This window comes from Otolemur garnettii, unplaced genomic scaffold, assembly GCF_000181295.1.
Source record: "Otolemur garnettii isolate 467f Iridium unplaced genomic scaffold, OtoGar3 scaffold00021, whole genome shotgun sequence".
In the NCBI taxonomy this organism is placed as follows: Eukaryota; Metazoa; Chordata; class Mammalia; order Primates; family Galagidae; genus Otolemur; species Otolemur garnettii.
In genome coordinates, this window is record NW_003852416.1 from 8994454 (window position 1) to 9020313 (window position 25860).

Genomic DNA, 25860 nt, shown 5'->3' on the forward strand with positions numbered 1-25860 from the left:
CAACCATGAAAAGGAGCAATTTCCTGCCCCCAAGGTGGCTTAAAAAAAATTCGGAGCTACTTTAGGAATAGTCCTAAAGGATAAATAATAATTATCAATTGCCGCATAATAAAAGGCTAATTTTATAGGAAAAACCCAAACCCAAACTAAGCTCCGTAGTCCAGAGATGCCCTCAAAATCGTCAGCCCCAGAAAGTTTCCTTCCCTGCACGATTATGAAGCCCCCTTTGTCCTCCCGCGTTCGTGATGTATATCTATAACTCGTCCTTGTTTGTGCAGATAAACCTCGCCTTGTCTCCCGAACTGCACTTTCAAAAGCAGATTCACAGTTGTTTGACTTTTGATCTGGGGAGCAGCTCGCTGGACCACCTGCACTGTGCATGAGCTGTTACTGAGCTGGCTTTGTCCCGTCTTTTAACACAGCAAGCCTTTTCAAATTGATGTGTGAATACGCTAATTTACAATGTGAGCGTTCAAACAAAAAATATGGTGGTGGTGGTGGTGGTGGTGCTGGCGGTGGCAGCAGAAGAAGGGGAAGGTTTGTGGAGGGAGAAGCCTTAACCCTCAATTTATAAAGTTCAGATATTGTTCACTGTCTCCAGCGTTTAATGAAACAGATGGGCTAAGGCCTCCCTTAACTTACAATGGGGCAGACAGTGGTGTAATGGTGTGGGCCCCTGGAATTATAAAATGTTGTTTGGTGATGGCATATGTTAATAAATAGCCATTTACGAGAGGGGGCCGAGGGCTCCATTACTTGTTTATAAGGAAGGCCTGAGGCTCCTAGCTTAGAGTTAACAACTCAAGGCTGTGTTCACACAAGGCATTGATGGTGAAGGTAAAGGGCACCCTTCACACTCTATATTGCATTAAAGGATGGCATGTATCCAGGGGGAAAAAGGAAAATCATAAAAGAAAAGTAATGCAAGAATTAGGTCAAATTGTGGCTCACAATAGAGAAAAAGATAAGATGCTTTTCTATTGTGATTAAATAATGGACAGAAATATTCTCCTATTGTGAAGCTACATATTTTATCTTTGAATGAGCATGTTTACGAGTAGCCAAAGTGTAATAGAGAAAACCCCACAGGGTTTCAACTAAATTTTACCCCCGTGAACCTAGATAGCAACTTTGAAACTAATTGTAGCCATTCTTCCAATGATGTTTGCATCGATGGGGCCTGTGTCAGGGCACTGTGGCCCTGAGCTAAATGCGAGAAGGCACCTGACCACAAGCAGCTTACAGTAAAGACAAGAGGGGCCTGACCTCAGGATCCTGAGAGAACCGGTCCTGCAGGAACTTCCCATTCCCTTAGGGCAGAAATATGGCAGAAATGTGCTGTGTGTGTGACCACTAACCTCCACTAACCGTTTTATTGATTGTTTATCAAGGGTCCATCTTGAGGTAAAAGGCTACATGTGGGGTCAGATAAGGCTATTTTTGTTTTGTACTTTGCTTTCAGGTAGAAAATTTTAAATATACCTAGGAATCCGTACAGGAGTTTGTTGAAAGTCCATACTTTGGAGGTGGTAAAGTGATTCCTTTTATTTTTCTTTCCCTGTATTTTCTTGCCTATTTATTTCAGCTGGTTGTATAATCTGGTGGAGAGCAGTAAAAAAACATCCTTTTGGGGATGAGGTAAGTGGTAAGAATCGTTTCGAACAGCAGTCCCCAACCTTCTTGGCACCAGAGACCGGTTTCACGGAAGACAATTTTCCGTGGAATGGTAAGGGTGGGAGTCTGACAGACACAGAGCTCAGGGGTGATCCGAGAGATGGGGAGTAGCTGTAAATACAGATGAAGCTTTGCCCGCTCACCCTACTCACCTCCTACTGTGTGGCCTAGTTCTCAACATGCCACAGACCAGTACTGGTCTGCAGCTCCAGGCCTGGGGACTGCATGTCTAGAAGAATAGAGATGTAGTTGCTAATTATTGCAATACAAAGTGGATGATGTTAGTGCCTGTGAGAAGCGCAAAGGGTCAGAGTAAAGACAGATGGCTTCCGGCTGGGAGAATGATGAAGGCTAGAAGACAGTGGTGTAATCCCGGGATCCAGAGTGTAGACAAAAGTTTATCTAGAATATTCTGAAGACCACATCTGTTATTGTTGGCTACCAGTATATATTTCCCCTCCTGGAAGAAGGACTGTGCCTCACGCATTCTCCGTCTGTGCATTCTCTGCACAGGGTCCCACGTCTGAGCATCAGATCACAGCTTAATAGAGCATTTACCTAACCAGAGGCAACTGAATCAATGGGTCCAATGTATGAGTTATGTGGGAACAAGTGGGAAGAACTAATTACTGTATTCAATGGGTATCACTGAGTGGCTGGCAAAAGCCTTGTCTCTCCAAGGAGAAATGCTGGCAAAGGATGGAACTCACCCATGAGAGATTTGCGATGAGAGAAGGAAAGAGCACGATGTACGCTGTCTGCTTCCGGGGATTTTTCCTACTGCACTAGATGGTCACCTGTCTTCTGTGGAGAACCACAGACAGTCAGACAACCATTCTGGTGGTGCAGGCAATTGTTTCTGGAAGCACTGAGCAAACCTTACCAAATTCCACTATTAGGATTGCCTGCCATTATCGTTCCCATGTCCCAAAGGAATCCCAAGTTGAGTGTGTTCTTAAAGAGTCCTTTACAGTTGCTTTGTTTTTAAGCATGGACTGTGTGGCATTAATCAAAACTCACAAAACCAACAACCTGCAGCAGGAGGGTCCATTATCCCCCTCACCCTCTAACACTTGATAAAATAGAATTTCCTAACCATGATACTTATTTATTTATTTGGCTGGGGCAGGGTTTGAACCCACCACCTTTAGCATATGGGGCTGGCGCCCTACTCCTTTGAGCCATAGGCGCTGCCCCTGGAAATTCTATTTTATATCTAACTCTGTATATCAGGAGCCTTGTTCTCATTGGAGAAAACAGCCAACTTTTAATTATTTAAATGAAATTTCTGCTTATGCATCAAGAGGCATGAGCCTTGGTGGGTATAAGGTGGCTTCTCAAGTTGCGTTGGCGCTGGCATTTTCTAGCCATTGGCTTTTGGCAAGAATCTCACCTCTTGGTACCTCCATTTTCTTGTTTCAGAGGTAGTGATAACCACATAAATAGACCCTGGTCAATAATAAGGTTTCAATAAATGTGGAAATACTGGTTATTATCACTACTGTCTTTTTGTTTTTGAAGCCTAAGAGCAAAACTAAAAGCAAAATTTAATTAACAGTTACCTTAGGGTGATAATCTTTTTTTTTTTTTTTGAGACAGAGTCTCATGCTGTCCCTCTGGGTAGAGTGCTATGGTGTCATAGCTCACAGCAACCTCAGACTCTAGGGCTCAAGCTATCCTCTTGCCTCTGCCTCCCAAATAGCTGGGACTACAGGTGCCCACCACAATACTCAGCCAGTTTTTCTATTTTTAGTAGAGATGGAGTCTGACTCTTGCTCAGGCTGGTTTTGAACTCCTGAACTCAAGCAATCCACCTGCCTCAGCCTCCCAGAAATGCTAGGATTACAGGTGTGTGCCACTGTGCCCAGCCCTAGGTTGATAAATTTTAAAGTGATGTTTTGATATTTTCTTTTTCTGTCAGTTTCCTAGGATGTTTTTATAAAATTAAAAATTGATAATAATAATAATAAATCCCATGCTTCCTCCCTACTGTCCCTGTTTCTGTAAGCACCACCATTCTCCTTCTCTGGCACCCTCACTCAGGAATGCTTCTTCAACTACCATAGAGCATGCAGAGTGTCACCCTCATAATGGCTGCTATTTAATAACTGTTCCCTCAGTTCTTAAAATAAGAGACATAATATCTGCCTTACAGAGTTATCATGAAGATGAAACAAGATAAAGTATGTAAAGTACTCAGGACTGTGCCTGTCACCTAGAAGCGGTAAGTAAGAGTGGGCAGACGGTGCAGATTTGGGGTTGTTAAAGGATACAGTAGAGTGTGGATTCTGGGCTTCCTGGCCGGTAAAATGAGAGCACGGGAAGTGGGAGGACTGACATGGGGCTGCCCATGTTTAGTATCTACAAGGATTTACTTTTCTGTATACTACAACAACAAACTGGTTTTAGGAAACTGTTTACTCTCACAATTATTCCACCGAAAAGAATGGAATTACAACAACATATAACATAAAAGATTTGCAGGAATATACTCATCAGCTTCTTCTTACTCTTCTCACTGTACCACTAGCTACTGAAAACCAGTTCCGATCTCTAAAAGCCATTAGCTTCTGGCCTTTAGGAACCTTGTGTAGTACATTCCAAAGAGCAAGCTAAGTTCATGTCCTAATTCTGTACCATTCCACATAAGGGACTCTGGGTAATTTACTCAACATCACTAGGCACAGTTAGCCTCATGTATAAAACGGGCATAATGACATTGCCTTCACAGGGTTGTCAGGATCAAATCACGTACCATCGTTTAGGGTCACACACACACATATACACACACTTAGGGCGCAATCAATACAGCTGGTAGAGTTCTCATTTACAGTAACTTTAGATGCCGCATTCAAATGTCTGACACTAGACGAAAAGTCTATGTTTAAAGGCACAAAAATCTTACTAAAGAGAACCGCATGTAAGGAAATTGAAAGCTGTTCTTTAGTTTGGTAAAAACATCACCCATGTTGGCCTTGAAAAGGTCATAGGACAAAGGCAACGAGTCAAGTGTACAGTAATAGACGTACTAACAAAAAGAACCAAGATTTTAAAAACACTTTCCCTTTGTAGCATCCCTCCAGCTCAGATGCTAAATCCGTTCAGTCCACAGAATGTAGAGCAAATTCAATCATTTTCTTCTGAAGGAACAAGCACTTGATTAGAAGCTGAAGAATACCTTAGGGGTCAAATTTTGCTACATTAATTTCAAGTCAGGGCCCATGGTCATTACTGGTAAGTAAAACACGCCGCGAAGGGGGAACGTGATAAAGCAGAGAAAAGGGCAAGGAGAGAGAGAGGAGAGAGAACACAAATGCTGGGTTCTGCGGAGGAGAGGCCCTTTCAGTGCATAAAAACGAGAGCAAATTTTCAAGGACGTTTCTCTCACAGGTCCTGAAAACTATGTGGAATTTTCAGACATTGTAGTAAGAACAATTAAAATACAACAAAATGTTTCCTAGGAAAAATGAGCAGGGAAAAAAAGAACGCGTTTTTAAAGAAGCTTATACATCTAGCCATAGCATATTCAGGAATAAGTCTGTTTAGTGGGAAAAAAAAAATATATTCCTATGGCTTACAGATCTTGCATGGGCATTTCTGGACCCTTAGCGATCATTCTGACAGCGTATTTAAGTTTGACTTGTCATTCTACCAAAGCCAGAAGACTATGTTTAAAATGTAAAGTGTGACAGGAATGGTAGGTGGCAACTATTCTCTTGATTGGCTTACTAGTAACTCTAACAAAAATACGTGGATTAAATATTTAATATCATCTAATATTATCATCAAAAGACCTCTCAGCCGATCTGTGCAGAAAGAAGTCACCACGTTCATGCTGGATGGATAAACAGAATTCATTTTTTGAAGGAAACACTTGGGCTTGTGTATACGTGTCTGTGTATGTGAGAGAGAGAGAGAGTAAATAGTTTGGGCAAAATATAGGTAGTGGAGGGGAGAAAGGAAATTATGTGATATTGTCAAACGGGAAAGGTGTTTTTTTACAAATGCCATATAGGCCCTTTCTTCCGTAAGCTTCTCTCCAGTGTCTACAATGTACAATAGTTGATAAGCCAAGTAAAGCTGTAAAATATCTTCCAAATTGATGTCCAAGGAGCTCTCAAACTATAACTTAGTTATATTTCTGAGGAATGCGATTCCCATCAATTATTGGCTCTTCAGAAGTAGAAGGAAATAGAATCAGGACTTTTTTTTCCTAACTAAAACTCTTAAAATCTTTATTTTTACCTCTTGCCAGTGCTGTTTGAACTCTTTAGACTTCCTCTCAAATGTATATCACACACACACAAATCTGTGTATGTGAAGAGAAACATTTAGGCCTCCTAGTGCTACCATGATACCTTCAGAAGATCAATTATAATAATCGAATTTTGTGAAAGTCAATGAAAATCCATTTCTGGGACCCAGTTACCACATGAATGGTCATTTGTTTCATGGTCATTTTCATTATTATCTGAATTCCATTTTATTTAAACTGTCTGCAGAGTCAGGAAATGAGCGGTTTGTCCCTAGGAGGCTCTCCGTCTTATATCAGGACAGAAGAAAAATTACTTTCCAGAAAGTCAGCCATAGCTGCCTTCTCATGGCAAGTGTTACTCCTGTAACTGTGAATGGGAAATTGGTTTCTTTGTTTTCTTCCTTTTGGTAATATAGTATAGTTACACGAAGAATAAATTTATAAATTTTCGTTGGTCCAATCAGTTGCCATCTCACGAAACTAGATACTGTGAGTTTCAATGTTTTCCGCCTAAGTTCCTTTCAAAATGAGTGTTATGAGTCCAAAATCATTTTCCATCTTCCTAATTTTTTTCTAACTACTTAAATACCTTTTTTTTTATAACTACTTAAACACTAATTTTTATCAATAATTTCTTTTCCTGGTGCCCTTAATGACAACAAGGATTAACTGCAAGTGCAGAATCTTCAAGCTTCCTCCAAGATTAGATAATTTGCGAATTACCATGGTACATTTTCATGCACACATTCACTATTACTCTGAAGTGCTCTGTAGGCAAGGATAGAACTGGTCTTATTTTCGGATTCCTAGGCCTGGTATACAGGCATTAAAAGTTTACCGAGGAGATGAGTGAAGCAGGAGAAAGAAAAAAGAAGGAAGGAAATAGACTTTTCCCCTCTCTTTGAAGTTAATAAAAGCTTAAAAATCATAACTGGTGGATGATTACCTAGTGGCTGCTGGATTTTATAGACTTCACTTTTGTTGCTTACTCATGTTCTCCATCTGCTTTTGGTCAGCCTTCAGATTACCAAGTGGACACACACAGCAGGTACGGACTGTGGCTCAACACTGGGTTCACCTGTCTTCACGACAGACCAGTCACCACGAGTAAAATGACCCGAACAAGGAGCTATGTCAGGCCACTTCTGTTAATTTTACAAATTTAAAAACAATCCAGGCTTAAAAAACTTAAAGTGACCTGCAATCGTTCTCTCAAATTAAATAATTCCTTGGTTTGCTGTATTATAGAATATTTGTTCTCAATCACATGGAATTTATCACATGAAAACAAGCCTATGTTGTATGCAGGTAAACACCCACCTCCACTGCACACAGAGGACATTTCTTTCTTTTGTACATTTGTGAAGGTGACAGATGAGCCCATGATTCAACACTGTAATGTTCCTGAATTCAGAAGCACCTGTTGACACGTTTCATAGCTAGGCACTTTTGGTAAGAACAAGAGCAAGAGAATGAGGCTTTTCTTTCTGAAATAAAACCTTGCCAGCGCTGGAAGCAAATGTCATATGAATGGGAGGGAGGTTATAGAGGAATGAAAATCAGAGGATTAAAAAGACTCTCATGCATAAATGCTGGCTCTGTTTCTCTAGAGACTGCTTTTCTAGGGGATTACCAAAACAAGGAGGTAAAGAGGTTGGTAAAAATGTCTGTGCCTTTTCCCAAGTCCAAAATAAATTCTATAACATATGGGATAGGAATTAGAAACTAAAACAAAACCACCACCTGTGTTTGGTCCCCAAAGACCCAAAGAGATGATGACATTGATTAAAATTATCTAGATTTCTTGGCTGACAGCAAGATCCCCAGCTGTATCTAGGGAAAAACAGTATCATACAGAAGAGCAGGTGAACCTAAGAGTCTCCTTGGTTCCGACATAGAAAGGTGAGGCCCGGGGGTGGGGGTTATTTCTGTTCACACTCTAGACATCCCAAAATGAGATGAGTCAGTGATTGACTGAGTTTGCCTACAAAGACAACCCCAAGTAGATTTCCCGAGAGTAATTTTCTTCTGTAGGCTTCTTAAATGACCGCGTTAGTGTGACTTCCCTACAGAAGGCTCAGTCAAAGGTTGCAGAAGTTGTTTGTGCTTCACCTTCCCTAAATGACTTGCAAATTTATTCAAACATTACATGAGGAGATGCTTTATTTGTTGAAATAACTGTCTGCAGTGTCCTGCACTCAAGGGTGAGGTACATCAAGCAGAAACATGGACAGAAATACATTAGTTTCAAAACCCATAAATCCTTATTTGAATCTGCCAACCTGAAAGCCACCAAGAGGCTGAATAAACTATTTTTCCTAAATGCTACGTCTGATTAAGCCATACCATTAAATGACAGCTGAACTTTAACATTAATATGATATTATTTAAATAACCGCATGATTTTTTTTTTTTTTACACTAAAAATGATGAATGATTTCTGGACAGCTCAATTGCCATAGAGCAGGGGGACTCTTTAATGAGATCTGACAAAATGGAGACATATGCAGAATATTCGGTACAGCTCACGTTGCAGGAGCCCTCCCTGGGAAGCAAGAGAGGTTTTCTCCCCCACCCCTTTTTTATTGTCTACGGGCACTGAAGCATTCCTTTCAATCGCCACTTCCCTTCTGTGTGAGTTTTGAGTTTTTCGTAGGTCATTTACCTATAAAGCTTAATCAGAGAATTTGGTGGTTTATGGTTCTGAGTTAGGTCTGTGTGTCCAGGAAAAGGCAAGGCAGAGGCAATGTAGCCAATGAGGCTGGCCTTGGCCGGAAGTGTCCCAAAAGCCCTTCAACTCGCCACTGGTCAGGGCAATAGGAAAAGCACATTGGCCTTGAGGACCGAACAACTGTACATGTAATTGGTTTGCATACAATAAACCTTTCACAGAGCAAACATATTTTTAGCAAATTGTTGTATCTAGATACGTGATCAGAGAAGACATCAGACATTTTAAAATAGTTGTCACTATAGCACCAACTTTAAAGCAGATTTCCTTCTTTACAATTCTAATTCAGCTATGGCCATTCTCAGAATTCCTCGCTCACCTTTCTATCTACAGTTCCAGGCTGGCAGTCGTGCTGGATGAGTCTCATTTGGTAGATCCTGAAGGTAAAATCACTGCAGGCTGAGAACACGTCGGAGGATTCTCACCTACACTCGTTCAGTTCTCTCTCATACCCGCATGTTTTCCATCAAAGTGTAAACATAAAAAACTAAACTTTTGCTTGCTAGCACATATGAATTCAGATTATTCAAATAATCTTGCCTTTTATAAATCATCTTTAAGCGTATACATAAAATAGATGTTTCCTCAAACAGCGTCCCTTAAAGGAATGAAGACGAGGTGGCAGAGAGCAGAGCTAACAGCAAGCATACTCCCGATAACGGCCAGGCTGTGTTCTCTATAACGAGGGGGCCCCCCAAACAGAAGATAGATCAGACTGCTCCTGCCATGGGGCCTTCCCCAGGCTATAAGAAAATACTTCATCTTTAACCCCAATTTTTCCCATAGCTTGAGGTATGTGTCCCTTCCAAACAAGAGTTAATATCAGTATTCTTTTATTTCAAGGGTCTTGATACAGGTACTACGAGCAGAGGCTAGAAAGCTTTAAAATGCACCATCGTGACCGGATGAAACAGTTTTTAAAAAGAGAAAGACAGGAAGATAGGTCCCTACCTTGCTCTTACCTTCGCAACATCCCCGTCAGAATCCTGGAACTCTTCCCCAAGTTGGCATCTGTTTCCCGAAGCTGAAAGGGAACAGCAACATTAAAACAAAACAACACGATGTGCAAGTAGATTTCTTCTAAGGGGAACGGCAAGCAACAATTTACTTCACGATAGAAAACTCAAACAATGAAAACGCTTAAACAACACAAAAATACATACATTCCTGATACCTACACAAAACACAGAAATCCTTAGATTCTGACAATGACATGTGAGAGGTAATCCCAGGAGCTTTAGAGTGGGTACGTGAACTGGATATAAAAGCAAGGGCCTCACGGGCTGACAACAGTTAATGTACATCCGATAATTCATCTCCAGTTTAGGAATGTTCACAGTCTTAAAAATACAAACACAACCAAAACGAATTGAGGAAGGATAAGACCTCAATGTTTCTATAGCTTTCCCTCTGAAAGATTGCCATTCTCCAAAAGCTCCCTCAATGACTTTCTTCTCAGCTACAGAGTGGGATAAAATATCTACCTGGGGGCATTCCAGGATAGAAGTATAGATTCCAGGATGGAAATCAGCTCCTTTTTTCTTCTCTATCTCACTCTCCTTCTCTTTATTCACACAGACTTTATGCCTTCTTCTCGCCCAGTCATACTTATGCATACGCACATCTAGCATATGTAACTGTTATTCTGTGTGTCCCAATGCCTTTTTTTTTTTTTTTTTGAGACAGAGCCTCAAGCTGTCCCCCTGGGCAGAGTGCCGTGGCATTACAGCTCACAGCAACCTCCAGCTCCTGGGCTCAAGCGAGTCTCCTGCCTCCGCCTCCCAAGTAGCTGGGACCACAGGCGCCCGCCACAACGCCCGGCTATTTTTTGGTTGCAGACGCCTATAGCTCAACCGGCTAAGGCGCCAGCCACGTACACCTAAGGTGGCGGGTTCGAATCCCCAGCCCAATGCCTTTTACTTGACAGACTTTAAAGGAAGTCTTCTCATTTACTGGATATGTGAAAAAACGGTGTCACTTATGCTTACTCTTTCACGTGCTCGCTGTATCTTTTCTCTGTCGTGACTGAGGTTTTCCAACATCTCCTGACCAATTTGCTCTACGAAAAAGAAAATTTGAGTGAGGATAAATTTCAAAAGTATCAAAGTGACTTGAAATGTTAAAGCAGTCTTTATATATATACATACACATTAGATACATACGTCAATTCATGTACTTGAAAAATATAAGTGGGATTTGATAAATTTACCTATTTATCTTAAATGTGATTAGTCATTTGACCCCACGGAGCATAACTAACACGGCAATGATTATTGAGAGGTGATTTTTTTCCAGGCCATTCCTGCAAATTATCAGCAAAGATAGGAGAGTCCAGGTCCAATGGTCCATTATTTTGTCATCATGGAATTTAGTCTTTGGTTTTTACAGGTTATAAGGAATGTTAATGATTCCGTTCTACCCCCTCCGTTCAATATGGGACCATTTTGCATATGTCAGTCAGTCCCCAAATAGAACAATTTTGATTTTAATATATTCACTCTGCATAGGTAATGCTATTTTTACCTACTGCAGCTTGTTGGTAGTAGAGCTATCTCTAGGCTCCTGCACTCTTAGGGGTAAAGGCTCTTTTAATGTGTCATCAGCTTCTGGAGATACTTGAATAAGTCATGGTGAAGTACACTTGGTAATATGTAGTTCAGGATGGCTCATGCTGGAGGTAGTGTTTTCACCTGAGAGCTTCCAAACATTTAGCTGCCTGCTATAGGCATCTTAGCATATTCATTAAAAAGCTAAGTTCCAATGAGGTTTTCCCCTGCCATGATCATCTAATTTGGGGGGCATTAAGAGTCTCTCCTCTGACTGCAGACCTTCTTATGAAACAGTAAGTATGTCTAGACCTCATAAATACCTTGCCTTGAAGTTGCCTTGAAGAATTTTTTTTCGGACTCATTCTCCAGTACCTGAAGGTGTCTTGTTGTACATTAGTAGAATGTTAATCTGTCTCTCTCTCTCTCTCTCTCTCTTTTTTTTAAGACTTTATTGGGAATCAGAGGGGTCTCCGAGGAAGCAGAAACTGAGGAACAGGATCGTTTTTCTCTGGCTTCAGAGGGTTTCCACCTTTTGGAAGTGGATTTTCTTCTTCTTCTTCTTTTTTTTTTTTTTTTGAGACAGAGCCTCAAGCTGTTCCCCTGGGTAGGGTATCATGGCATCAAAGCTCACAGCAACCTCCAACTCCTGGGCTCAAGCGAGTCTCCTGCCTCTGCCTCCCAAGTAGCTGGGACCACAGGCGCCTGCCACAACGCCCGGCCATTTTTTGGTTGCAGCCATCATTGTTGTTTGGTGGGCCTGGGCTGGATTCGAACCTGCCACCTTAAGTGTATGTGGCTGACACCTTAGCCACTTGAGCCACAGACGCCGAGCCAATCTGTCTCTCTTAAATCTTGGCAACTTATCTGACTCCCATATCCTCTCTATCTTTTTATTTTTCCCTCTTGTATTGCCTCTTTACCCATAACAACAATCTCTCTGGCTTATAAACTTGTAGAAACATTGAAGAAGCATCTAGTATAATAATAGCAAATAATTTAACGAAGTCACGAGGAAATCACCATAGTAGTTATTTTCCCCATGTATGTACACTGACAAACTTTTTAGAAGGACGTCCTAAAAACTGTAGAGCAGGCCTTAGGCCATATTGAGAGTTTTGGCTATAAATTTACACTGCTTGAGCAAAAATCCCAGGGCAGACCCTTATTAGTTATATGGCCTCATGTAAGAAGAGTTAGGTAACTTCATTGTGCCTCAGGTTATGAAATGGGAAGAATAATAATAGTACTATAACATGGGGCTCTTGTAGGGTTCACTGAGATAATCCAGTTAAAATATTTAGCACAATGACTGGCTCAGAACAATAATAATAAGCGTTTATTTAATGATGATGATTGATATGAAAAAAAAATCAATGAACTATTATAACTATGACACTCTTCTATCCTAATTCTGTCCTAATTCACTTGAGCTAGAATTTTATTCATAGGATATAATTTCAGTTCTATTTTTCTCACAAATTAATGTTATAATCAAATGAGATAACCTAAGAAAAAATGTTGTGGAAGCTATACGGTATTATACAAATGAATGTCATTGTATAATCCATAAGATTCAATGGGAGAAGATGGTTGCATGCTACAAATTTGAAAAAGGGCTAGTAACTAGAATCTACAAAGAACTCAAGCAAATCAATAAGAAAAGATCCATAAACCCCAATTAAAAACTGGGCAAGAGACATGAACAGAAACGTTTCTCATGAGGACAGATGAATGGCTAACAAACATACACGAAAAATGCTCATGATCCCTAATCATCAGAGAAATGCAAATCAAAACCACTTTGAGATATCACCTAACCCCTGTGAGGTCCCAAAGCAAGAGATGCTGGTGTGGGTGTGGAGAAAAAGGAAAGCTCCCGCACTGCTGGTGGAACTGCAAATTAGTCCAGCCTCTGTGGAAAGAAATATGGAGACTCCTCAAAGAACTAAAAGCAGACCTACAATTTCATCCTGCAATTTCATTACTAAGTATTACCCAAAAGAAAAGAAAGTCATTTTACCATAAGGACATCTGCACTTGAATGTTTATAGCAGCACAATTCACAATTGTAAGGAAGTGAAAACAATCCAGGTGCTCTTCAGCGCATCAATGAATTAACAACCTATGGTATATGCACACCATGAAATACTATTCAGCCATAAAAAGATGGAGATTTTGTATCTTTTGTAACAACCTGGATGGCTCTGGAGAACATTCCCCTAAGAGAAGCATCACAAGAATGGGAAAACAAGCACCACATAACATTTAGTACTTAATTAGAACAAGTAGATTAACAACTACATGTTCTCAGGAGAGAAAACTCAATTAAATTTAAGTAAGGGGGATAGGAGGAAGGGGTTGGGTAAATTCCCACCCAAAGAGTACATGGCATCCTTTGGGGCGGAGGTGGGGGGGAAGGACATAGCTACAACCTGGACTTGACCCTTACAAAAGCAAACTATGTAACCTAATTATATCTACCTCCACATTAATCTGAAATTTTAAAAAAAGATCCAAAGCAGTCAACAAATAATCATTGAGCCCCCACTTTGTGCCAGGCTTAGGTTCCAGGGAGATGGTCTGTAAAGAAGAGCAAGTGTTTGTACTCATGTGACTTCCATGCTAGTAGTGAAGACTAGTTCAAGGCAAATGTTACAGCAAACTTTGCATTTCAAGACACATCAGAAAAAGAACTGTATATTCTTCTCGACACAGAAAATCCAACTAATAAGAAATAGTTACATGTACTATCATAAATATATTTTTGACACTATACAAACTGAATTTTTCCCCCAGTATAGTACTTTCTCTTAGATTTACTTTAGCTCTTTATTATTAACTTCACACAATTTCTCCTTAAGGTGAAATTGGGACAAGATATGTGGTTCCCAGTGGAAGTATCATAAAAGTGGAAGATGATATCAATAATGGAGAAGGAGGAAACAACTAAAGTTGAATTTTTCTTCTTGCAAAACCACTATAATATTCAATTTTGTCATCCGTTACTGATTTCTTTAATCAATGTAATATAGCAATTTTCATTCATTTTAACTTAAAATCTCTAGTGTCTATGAGCACCACTGATACTGTGATTATTCCAGCAAAATACTATTTTTATAATCATTTCTCTTATCCAGATTAATGGTATTATAATATGCAATCTCAAATGAATACGAAATAGGTTATTACTATCGTATCTATGGCCAGTATAGTGTCTCCAGTAAGTATTTGTAGAAAGAGTGAAGAAATAAAAGAATGAAGAAAAGTGAAAAATAAAGTATATGAAAGGTTGTGACCTATTCTTATTCCTAAAGCCCATCAAGAGCGGCACTGGAGAAGTCAACACCAGAAAGCAGATAACAGATCCTGATCCCTCTCAGGTTCAGCAGGGGAAAAACTCTACATCAAATGGATCTATATTTGCTCTTTACAGCATAAAGAGATTGGGCCTTTCAGAAGTCATAAGCCACTCCCACAATTTCCTTACCTCCTGGAAACAGCTCAGTATCCTAAATACCAACTACACCTACTCAGGGAAGAGATATTGGCAAAAGTGATCTTATCCTGATCTTAACACCTAAATGCCATGCATTTGTTGGAAACAATTCTTTTTCCATTTCTTACATACTACCTTCCATTTTAATGCTCTAATAAATGTTCACTCTTTTGGAATAAAAATATATGAATGCAATGGAAGTTATGTGGGTATTTTTAGTTTGTTTTAGAGACAAGTTCTCACTATGTTGCCCAGCTGGAGTAAAGTGGCATAATCATATCCTACTGCAGCCTTGAACTCAAACTCTTGGGCTCAAGTGATCCTCCCACTTTAGGACTATTCAGTGATCCTCCCAAGTAGCTGGGACTACAGGTGTCAATATAGCTGTCTGATTTTTTTTGTAGACATGGGGTCTTGCTATGTTGTCCATGCTGGTCTCAAACTATCCTGCTCCAGTAATCCTTATGTCTCAGCTTCCCAAAGTGCTGACATTATAGGCACAAGGCCTTGTGCCCTGCCCTGGTTTTTTCCATCATGGGATCTCCTCCCCTAGTCAAACCCAGACAAAACAACACAGCTAATTCGAAGAGATTATTTTTAACATAACTATCATTGGTCAGAAAAGTATTAGATATTTAGGGACTACTTCATTAAAAATTAGTAATACGATTAGGTTTTTCTTGAATAATTTACTTAAGATGTATGCATTCACCAAAAACACCAGAAAAGGAGGAACACAAACTCATAGGCCTAAACCATTGGTGGTGATACACACAAGTATAATGAGTCTAGACTTTTCAGTCCTTTAAATTTTCTTAGGGCCTTCAGAATAAGAATAGCCATTCTACCGCTACTGAAACCATTTGAGAAATCGCAAATTTTATATATACTATACTTGTTGATTGTGAGGATCTTGAGATCTTGAGATTGGGAAGCATGAAAGAAAACGAAAACTGACGCTGCATGCCAGAATCCTACATGTCAGTATGAGCAGGATGAATGAATTCCTGAAAGGAAGCGTTCCTTCCTGTACTACTTCTGTCCTTTCCATGGGGGTTCTGGGAACCATCCCGGGAGGATAGAGCTCAAACACATAAAATGAGTTTTTGTTTTCGCAATTACCCAGAATCAATCATATTCCTGACCTATGGCCTTTCTTAGAGGGACACACACCTGCAAAAGGGTTTTGTAACATTTCCTTTCCTCTTTAGTCTTTTCGAGGGTATAGGTAACAGACATTGAACACTTCCCCAACCCCATACAAAAACTGAAAAGGGAGCAGGTAACTGCGAATCTAGCAAGACACTTCCTAGCAGACTGGCCTAGCCGTACAAATGTGAGACTTTGAGGAGCTTACATCAAGTCTCTCTATTCATGTGATAATAATGTCATCTGACCAAGAGTCTAAGACCATCATAACACTAACCAGAGTGAACTTCTTTTTAAAAAACTATTATTAGATCTGTATTTTGGAGATGAGCAGATTGAAATATTTTCTGTAAGAAGCAGGAACTGATTGCTTACATGTTATAAATTGGGCTAAACAGGAGTGGGCTTCAAATCTAATTTACCAAAAAAAAAAAAAATCCTGTTTGATAAATTCAAAATATTTTTAAAACTTTTGGCCATTAGGCTATAAGCAGCACTCTCTTCCAGGAGATACTGATTATTCCTTAGCACACTTATATTTATTTAACTTCCTTTTTACAACATTAAGTTTGTTGTGGTTACCAACAAATTATTTTAAAAAGTGAAGACAGCTAGTTGAGTCTACTTTAAAGAACTAAGAGAAGGTAATTTTCTGGCACTTGAAAACCTTATTGGCAATTTTAATAGCGGGTGAAAGACATTCACATCTTATTGTTTGCATATGGGAACTTCTGGGGAGGGTAGGCATTCATACAATACTGTAAAAGATCTACTTTGAAGAATGTGTTTCCTACTTGAGTTGCAGACCACCACAAACAGATGGAAAATATGAAGTGACATTTCCTAACAATTTGGAGTACTTGATCTTGGACATGGCTTGGGAACTTCGGCCACTGAATGTCATAAAGGTAGAAAATTTGTTGCTTCAGAAAGCAAAGGGAGTCACATACAGCTTTCCCAAGAGGGATCTGATCTTGAGGTACTTGGGTCAGTCACTCTTTGGTATGAAGCATGGCATCTTGGGCACTGACCCTACTGTCAGGCTCTGACTTTCTAAGTTATCCTCAGTATTACGTTACTTAGGCAGGAAGAGTCTTAATTTCTGACACCTGGAAAGGTGGGTCCATGGAAAAGATAGTTCTTTCACCATCTTTCATTACTTGACAATTCAAAACATGTGAGGAACTTCTGCTTCTGGTTATGATGTAGAAAGATGTAAATGACCACACCATGGAAACAAGAAAAACCCAGACAAAATAATTACCAAATGTTTTCGGGGAAAGTTCAGAAGATGCAAAGAAGCTCTGGTGAATTCTAAAGACAAACAAGCCCTTCACATGTGAACAAAGAATTGTGGCAACTTTCATACCTAGGGCGAGTGCCTGGTCTGTGCACACATGTGAACCTGCCATAGAATTTACAGGGATGACAGCAGTTGGCCAAACGTTACATGACAATGTAGGCTTACAAGACAGAGGGAAATCCAGATGAGCTCCAAACACAAAAACAAACTGCTTGGACTTGGTCTGATAATTTCCCCACATCTTCAAATATGCCAGGGAAGAAGCAAAAGAGAAAGTAGCTTATTATTACAGAGAAACCACATATTCCCACACATTCCCGTGGTGATTATACTCTTACACACTGTCACGGCTGAGCCTAAAGATGAACCAAAAAATATCTGCCATGGTAGATCAACCCACTCCCTGCTCCAATACTGATAAGATTTTAAAGGAGCATAAACACAGATTAGGATCCACCATAAATGAATCCAATTAGAGATTCAACTTAACAACAACTCAGAAACTAATCATTCCATTATCTAACTACAAGATAATAATATTTCTGGAGGAAAATAAGCCCAGAATGTTAAATTTCAGATTCTACTGTTCTTTTCCACACAATGTATAGAATATTATAAAATTATAAGACATGCTGAAAAGTGGGGAGGGGGAGGAATAATCAAGAGAAGACTATCTTAGTTAGACCAATAGCTTCTAAATTCTTTACAGTTAGCGAGAAAGGTTTTAGAACAACTATTATAGTGTGTTAAAGAATTTATAGGAAAAGGTAAACACAAAGGGTGAAGAGATAATTTATTCAATTTCATGAAGACTCTACAAAGGAACTAAACAAAATTCTAAAATGGAAAAGTACAACATTTGAAATTAATTCACTAAATGGGCCAAACAGAACATCTTTCACTATAGAAAAAAGGATCACTGGACAAGAAGACAAGTTGGTTGAAATCATCCAAACTGAAGAAGGGAAAAAGGTTTTAAACAATGAACATGGGGTCAATAATCTCTGAGATAATAAAAAGTGGTCTTACATGAATGTATATTAGATTTCCAGAAAAAGAGATTATTAGAGATTTAAAAAATGAGATGGAATCAATATTTGAAGAATAGCTAAACCTTTCCAAATTATATTTAATAATAAAATCAACCACAGATCAAAGAAGTCTAACAAACTTCAAGGAAGATAAATATAATGAAAAATACATCTGGTCATATCATAGCCAATTTCTAAAAACTAAAGATAAATTAAAAATCTTAAAAGCAGCCGGGGGCGGGGGGAAACACATTACATTTAGAAGAATGATGGCAAAAAAAGAAGACTAAATTTTCATCAGAAACAATATAAGACAATAGAACAATACTTTAAAATGCTAAAGGGGAAAAAAAAAGGTCATTCTAGCATTCAATATCCAATAAAAATATCCTTCAAAAATATAGATGAAATGATTTTTTGGTAATTAAAAAATAAGAATTTCTCCATGAAGGCAGCTAAATTCTCTATCTGCAATATCATTCCCATTCATCTTTTCTGTCCCTAAAATAACTCATAGATAAATGCATAAATTAAAAAAAATTAGAGAATTATCCAGCAGAACAAAGCTGTGGGCAATAAAGGAAATTCTTCAGGCTGAGAGAAATGATACTAGATGAAAAGTTGGATCTATAGGGAGGAATAAGGAGCATCAGAAACGGTATTTCTTTTTCTCCTATTTTTATTTTATTCATTTTATTTTTGAGAAAGGTCTTGCTCTGTTACTCAGGCTATAGTACAAAGGCCTGATCATAGCTCACTACAATCTTAAACTCCTAGGGTCAAGCAATCCTCTCGCCTCAGCCTTCCAGTAACTGCCTACGGGTGTACACCATGGTGCCCAGCTACTTTTTTGTATATTTTTGAGAGATGGAGTCTTGTTATATTGGTCAGACTGGTCTCAAACTCCGGGCCTCAAGTGAATCTTGCCCTTCCGCCACCCAAAGTGCTTGGATTATAGGTGTGAGCCAACACGCCTGGCCTCTTACATTCTTTTAAAAGTCACTAACTATTTAACATAGAAATAGTAACAATATACACATAACTAAAATACAGGTATATGAAAATCATAGCATGATAGATGGAGGAGAGATTAATAGAAGCATACTGTTAGCTGGCTCTGAAGTTATATGTGGAGTAGCATAATATTTACTGTGGGTAGGCTGTAGTAATTTAGAGACGAAAACCCTAATCTCCAAAGTTTCTTTGTCCAAAATAGTACGGTACCCACTAGCCAGATTAAATTTAAATTAGTAACATTAAATTGAAAGTTCTGTCCTCAGTAGTGCTAATTGCATTTCAAGTCAGTAGCTACATGTGAGTAGTGGCTGCTGTATTGGTAATACATAAATATGACAAATCTACAATGATCTCCAAATCCCTTTTTATCTTTAAGACCCATTTAAAAGAAAGAACTATTCACTTATTTACCTAAGTAAAACACTTTCTCTTCTCGGGGTCTCAGCTTTCTTAAATGTAAATTGAGAATCTTAGACTAGATTTTCTTTTTTCTTTTCCTGTACCCCCACTCCCACCCCTCGTCCCACACCCGTTTGGGAAATAGAGTCTTGTTCTGCTGCCTGGGCTAGAGTGCAGTGGCATCATCATAGCTCACTGTGGCCTTGAACTCCTAGGCTTAAGTGATCCTTCTGCCTCAGCCTCCTAAGTAGCTAGGACTACAGGAGTGTGCCACCACATCTGGCTAATTTTTCTATTCTTTGTAGAGACGGGGTCTTGCTCTTGCTCAGGGTAGTCTCAAACTCTTGGCTTCAAGTGATCCTCCTATCTCGGCCTCCTAAAGTGCTAGGATTACAGGTGTGAGCCACTACACTGGGCCAGACTAGATAATCTTTAGTGCCCCCACTGATTGTAGAATATGAGAACTCAAAAACTCTAAACACTTAATGCTTCTTTTTCTCTACAGAGTATGCTAGTGTTTTCCAACCTTTTTTACTCATGGCACACTTGAAGCTATAATTAAACTTCTATGGCACACCTAGATTATTATGTTGGTCAAAAAACAAAAAAAAGAGCAGGCTCGGTACCTGTAGCTCAAGAGGCTAAGGCGTCAGCTACATACACCATAGCAGGTAGGTTCGAATCCAGCCAGGGCCTATCAAACAACAATGACAGCTACAAGCAAAAAACAGCTGGGCATTGTGGTGGGCACCTATAGTCCCAGCTACTTGAGAGGCCAAGGCAAGGGAATCACTTAAGCCCAAAAGTTGGAGGTTGCTGTGAGCTGTGATGCCACTGCACTCTACCCAGGGTGACAGCTTGAGTCTTTGTCTCAAAAAAAAAAAAAGAGCAAAAAAAGAATATACTTTCTGTGCTTGGAACTTCTTTTAAAAATACTTTAATTAATGATCTTTAAAAATTGTCATGGCAGACCTATGATCCTCTCACAACACACCATGCCATGATATACCAGTTTAAAACCACTGATATAAGTAAACAGAGCATAAGGGCCAAACAGACCCGCAGATGTGTTCCCATCCTGCCCCCAGGATGATGTTTAGAAAAACCCAAAACACCAAGAACTTAATGCTTTTAAGCAGGTCATGTTTCCATGCTGCCCAAGTCTCCAACATTCGAGTGCTTGGTACAGTAGCCTACTTGGCCTCTGAGGACATTTGCATTTGCTATGTACTATAAAATATTTACAAGCACTTTGATCATGACATTATTAAAGAAAATTAAACATTCACATAAGCTGAAAGTAAACTTATTCATTCTTAGAGAAATATAGCAAAAAAGTATGTAAGCCCTAGGTTGTGTGTGTGTGTGCTTTAAAGCAATTATGATTTAACACTACCTCCTCAGCAGCTGAGTATGTATTTTGCTTTAAGATGATCAAATCTATCATTAAGCAATTAAAAAAATCATCAGTGCTACTTTCATCAAAGTCATAGTAGCAGAACCTCCCCTTAGTTACCTGGTTTGCTGCAGATAATTAACAAACACTATTCCCAGAGCCCTCAGACATCAGTCAATGAAGCTGTGCTCCCAATAATGATGCTCTGGAATGAGCAGGTAGTATGTAAATTGAGGTTGTTAAACAAAAGGAACCATGTTAATTACAGCTCCATTCAAAAATGAGAATGAATCCGTTCTATTCTATGAAACAAGACCAGAGCAGCAGGAAGGACATCCCTTTTTCACAATTCAATAAAGAATGTAAAAGCCAGGAGATGAAGCAGCAGAAAAACCTGAATGGGCCAAACTGTCAAAACACATTCCAAAAGCTCACTTGTGGAATTTACCAAACCGTATTTACTTAACAGACAAGGGAGAGTGTTCAGCAGTCATCCAGCTCTCCGGGGGGTGAATGAATTACTCATTCTTAAAAAACAAAAAGTGCCCTAAAGAATTGACAAGTGACTAGAAAGTAATTAGAAAGGCTTTTTAGAAATCATTCTGAGCAGAGTTAATCACTATCTGTACCCTTTGTGAACTCTGCACACATTTCTGTCACTGAATGTATGGCATTCTAATTATCTGCTTATTTAAGAAGTCACTACTGGGTGGACTTCAGGACTTAACATGGCTAGCAAACGTGTTTTGCTCGTATGAAACACTATTTTAAGCATTTGTGAACGGGCTGGCAAGGACCAAAGTTTTTTAAGCAGGAGACTGCATATGAAAAGATGAACTTCTATTTTCTTTTGAAATTCAAAGTACCAGGCAACACTGACTGCCCCTTTCCACTTGGTAAACACAGGCTACAACTGCCTTATGGCTCTCCGCTGCAGAAGAGCCTGGTCCCGTCCAGTTTGCCGTGACCACTCTTCCTAGACCCTGGCCTACGTCACTCATGCTTGGCTGCGGTAGGAATCAAAGTTTGTGCCTCCTTGCTTATATGTTCTTTCCCAGCAGACTGTAAGCCACCTTACAGATGAGGGCATGTCTCACTCCTCTCAGTACGCGCTCCATTTTAAGAGGTGGTGTATGACTCACGCAGGTGTTCAGGAAACTGATCTTGAAAATATAGTCAAGTTTTCTATTAATTTATAATAACAGAATCACCAAGTTTTAGAATTAATGTAAGCCTTAAAGTAATTGCACGAATGCGCAAACTAGAATGCTGGGAGTAAAGGAGCAGAGATCACCCAGATCATGTTGCTCATTACCCTTAGAGAGGCAACCGTGAGCTGAGTCTTTGGACTCCCAGGTCTATGATCTCTGCATTAAAATAAATTTAAAAACGCCCTGTTCAAAACACATTACAATTTGAGTGACAAGGCATCCTAATACCATACATGTTTTTGTTGTCGGCTTGTTACATTTCTTTATATACATTCTGGATACTACATCCTTATCAAATATAGGATTTCTAATTTTTTTCTCTCATTCTGTAGGCTATCTTTTGACTTTCTTGATCATGTTCTTTGATTTATGAAAGTTTTTAAGTTTAATCAAGCCCAATCTGTTTTTTCTTTCATTGCCTGTGCTTTTGACATCATATCTAAGAAACCATTGCCAACTCCGGGTCATGAAGATTTATCCCTGTATTTTCTTCTATGAGTTTTACATTTTATAGCCTTCATACTTGCTCTTAGGTCTTTGTTCCATCTTGATTTTCAAATATGGTGTTAGGTAGAGGGCCACAGGGCTATTTTTGAGTCATACAAAACATTTAGAACCCATCTGTAAGTTAGTATCTTCTTATACCTCTTACATTTAAAAAAAATGTAATTAGTGCCCCAAGTTAATGCTTAGACAAATGTTATGTTCCACACAGTATTTTTTTTCATACATTGAGTATTCTGGGCACACAGAAAGAAAGCAGAGAACTAGATTAAAACAGGAGGAGGAAGCTTGGATATACTGAATAAATGGATAAAGTAAACTTAGTGAGCCTGAAAAGCACAGGACAACGGGTACAGGCAGAGAACAGGCTGTGCACATTACCACTACTGAATCTGAGCATTTAGCTTTGACTAAAAGATGATCAACATTCCAGAAACCTCAGGCAGAAAATCGTGCTGGAGATTAGAGGGTAAATTCAGAAACTGAGCAGACTGACATTAAATGTAGTGTGGAAATTATAGAAATAATTAAAGTTTAAAAACAAAAATTCAGAGGGACAAGTCATTTTCTTTAATTTGCTAACAAAATGTCTTTTATTCACTTATCTAACCCGGAGGATATGGTTAGCAAACAGATACCGCTGTTCCTCAATGCCTAATACCTGGCAGATATCAATCACTCACAGGGGCCTGGAATACAAGTTACAAGACATCCTCTCCTCAAAACACTCTTCAACTCTGATTGACCAGAGTTGATACAGGGGTTAAGACCTATTTGCTCTCCTGGAACTTTCTTCCATTCAACAGAAACTTGACAATTGATAATTTTTTCAATTCCCCGCTTTTCAGCCTCCAGCTAGTGCTCTCATTCTTAGGTTTTCTGCATTTGTTTGTTCCAAAAGCCCGAGTGAGAAGACAAGTAGAAGGTCACAGGGTAAGATTCTCATTTGGTAGTGTGTGCGAGAATCATTTACGAAACTTTTAATAAACAGTTGTGTAGACATAATAAATAATATGTAGACATTATGGTAGGCTGACTAATTTTCTAAAGTTGGGTCCAGACATATATACTTTAAAAATTTCCATCAAGTCATATGAAATGCCTTCTTACGGACTACTGGATTTTATTCCTAAACATTCTCTAGTCCAACATTCCTGGTCCTGATAGAGAATTTTATCCCTTTAACTGTCAGCCTTTAGTACTCCTAAGATTTACTTTCATTATGAAACAAGGAATGTTTTTATAATGTTTTAGACAAGTTGATCTCAAGAATAGGATTTATCACATTTCTTAGTTTGTCTTAGTCAAAGACCACCACACTTCCTCTTCTTAATTAAAAACATTTTAACAGTACAAGGAGCAATTTGTTTTGTACTGTTGAACAATGCAAGCTATGCAATGCAACCTACCTTCTTTGTCTGAATCCCAGGAAGCCCTGGGTGAGTTTAATCCTTGATTGTTAAAGCTTTTCTCTAGGAGTTCCTCACACAGCCCTGCCACAGCCACCCCCACCATACACCTTCTCTTCTGGGCTTCTGTCTTTTGTCCTAGGTTAACTTTTCTGCTCTTGATAGATCTACCTGATTGCTTTTTTTCAGATCAATATGAAGGTACAAATGATTATGTTACAATGTTTGTTAGGTGAGGTCCCTGCTGCAGTTGCATCCCACACCCAGGCGGTGTGCCATCTACCCTTACATTGTGCCCATTACGACGGGTCACAAAAACTCCCCTACCTCTTTTCTACCGGCCTCTTCCTCCTCCTCGCCCAATTTGAGTTCAATTGAGTGTTTCCCTTGTGTGGGAGTGTATTAGTTCCTCTACTGGCTTCCTATTAGTACTGAGTATACTGTACCTGCTTATCCATTCTTGTGATACTTTACTGAAGAGAATGTTCTCCAACTCTATCCAGGTTAATACAAAAGATGTAAAGTTTCCATCTTTATTTTTATAGCTGTCTGACCTTTTACTGTAAGATACTTCAAATCCTTTTTTGTGGAAGGTCATAGGGCAACCAGTTAAACAAAATAAAGCTAGACTGTTAAAAACACAGATTGCTGGGTTCCAAGAAGTTGCCTTTCTAAAAGTACCCAGCTGCCTCTGGTTCCCGGAGACTATACTTCAAGAATCACTGTTCCATTGTAAGGGTTGGCAAACTAGGGTAGTTTAGCTAAATCCAGCCTGTGGCCTGTTTTTGTAAATAAAGTCTCATTCAATTGTCTCATAAACACATGCACACATGTATGCATGCCAAGACTGATCTATGTAGAATTCTAAAATTGAGGGGGAGAATTTATACCATTATCATGAAGCAATAAAAAAGAAGAGACATTTTATCCTGAATAAACTCTAAGGCAGAAGAGCCCTACATTTTAGACACTGATATTTTGAGAGGTGGAAATGAACAAAACAAAACAAAACAAAAAACCCTACTGAACAAACGGAGAAAAGCCTAAAAAGAAAGATGGGTCTTGACAGAGTTTTAAGGTGATTATTTTTTAACTTGAGAACTCTGGGTGGTAAGAGATCCAAACAGAACTCATGTTATTGTTCTCCTAACCAAAAAAAAAAAAAAAGGAAGAGCTAAAGATTTCCTAGTATTTATGCTATTCTTTTTTTTTTTTTTTTTTGCAGTTTTTGGTTTTTGGCCAGGGCTAGGTTTCAACCTGCCACCTCCAGCATATGGGGCCGGCGCCCTACTCCTTGAGCCATAGGTGCCACCCTATGCTATTCTTATAACATCAAATAAAGGCTTAAAAAATGGATTCTGATAACCAGACCATCAGGTGGCAACTGCTAGCCAGTGTCAGGTAAAGAACACTAAAGAATTATTGTTTTGTAAACTGAAATATTAGTATAACCTCAGAAACACAGTACATAGCCATACACACTTAGAGATTTCTTCAAGTAAAATTCCTAAAGAAAAATAAAGTTTACTATTGTTTGCCTTCCTTAGCAAGCACTATGACATTCGGAGTTTCTAAAATACAGAATCAAACAAAGCCACTATTGTTTTGAAATACAATAGGGAATTTATTAGACTTCATCGGCAAGGCTGTATACTGAACTCATTAGCATAATTCTAAGGAGAATTTTTAATTATATCTGAATAGGCTCTATTAGGGAACCACTAAAATTGAGGCTT

General features: G+C 39.1%; 1 protein-coding gene across 1 annotated transcript in view; it reads right to left on the bottom strand.

Annotated features, from left to right (window-relative positions):
- Positions 1-25860, bottom strand: part of VTI1A (vesicle transport through interaction with t-SNAREs 1A) — a 368440-nt gene that overhangs the window by 145420 nt on the left and 197160 nt on the right. The window contains exons 6-7 of the mRNA XM_003787164.3: positions 10649-10719; positions 9623-9684 (exon numbers count right to left, since the gene is read on the bottom strand). Coding sequence (XP_003787212.1) covers positions 9623-9684; positions 10649-10719 — 133 coding nt within the window. The remainder of the gene's footprint in view (positions 1-9622; positions 9685-10648; positions 10720-25860) is intronic.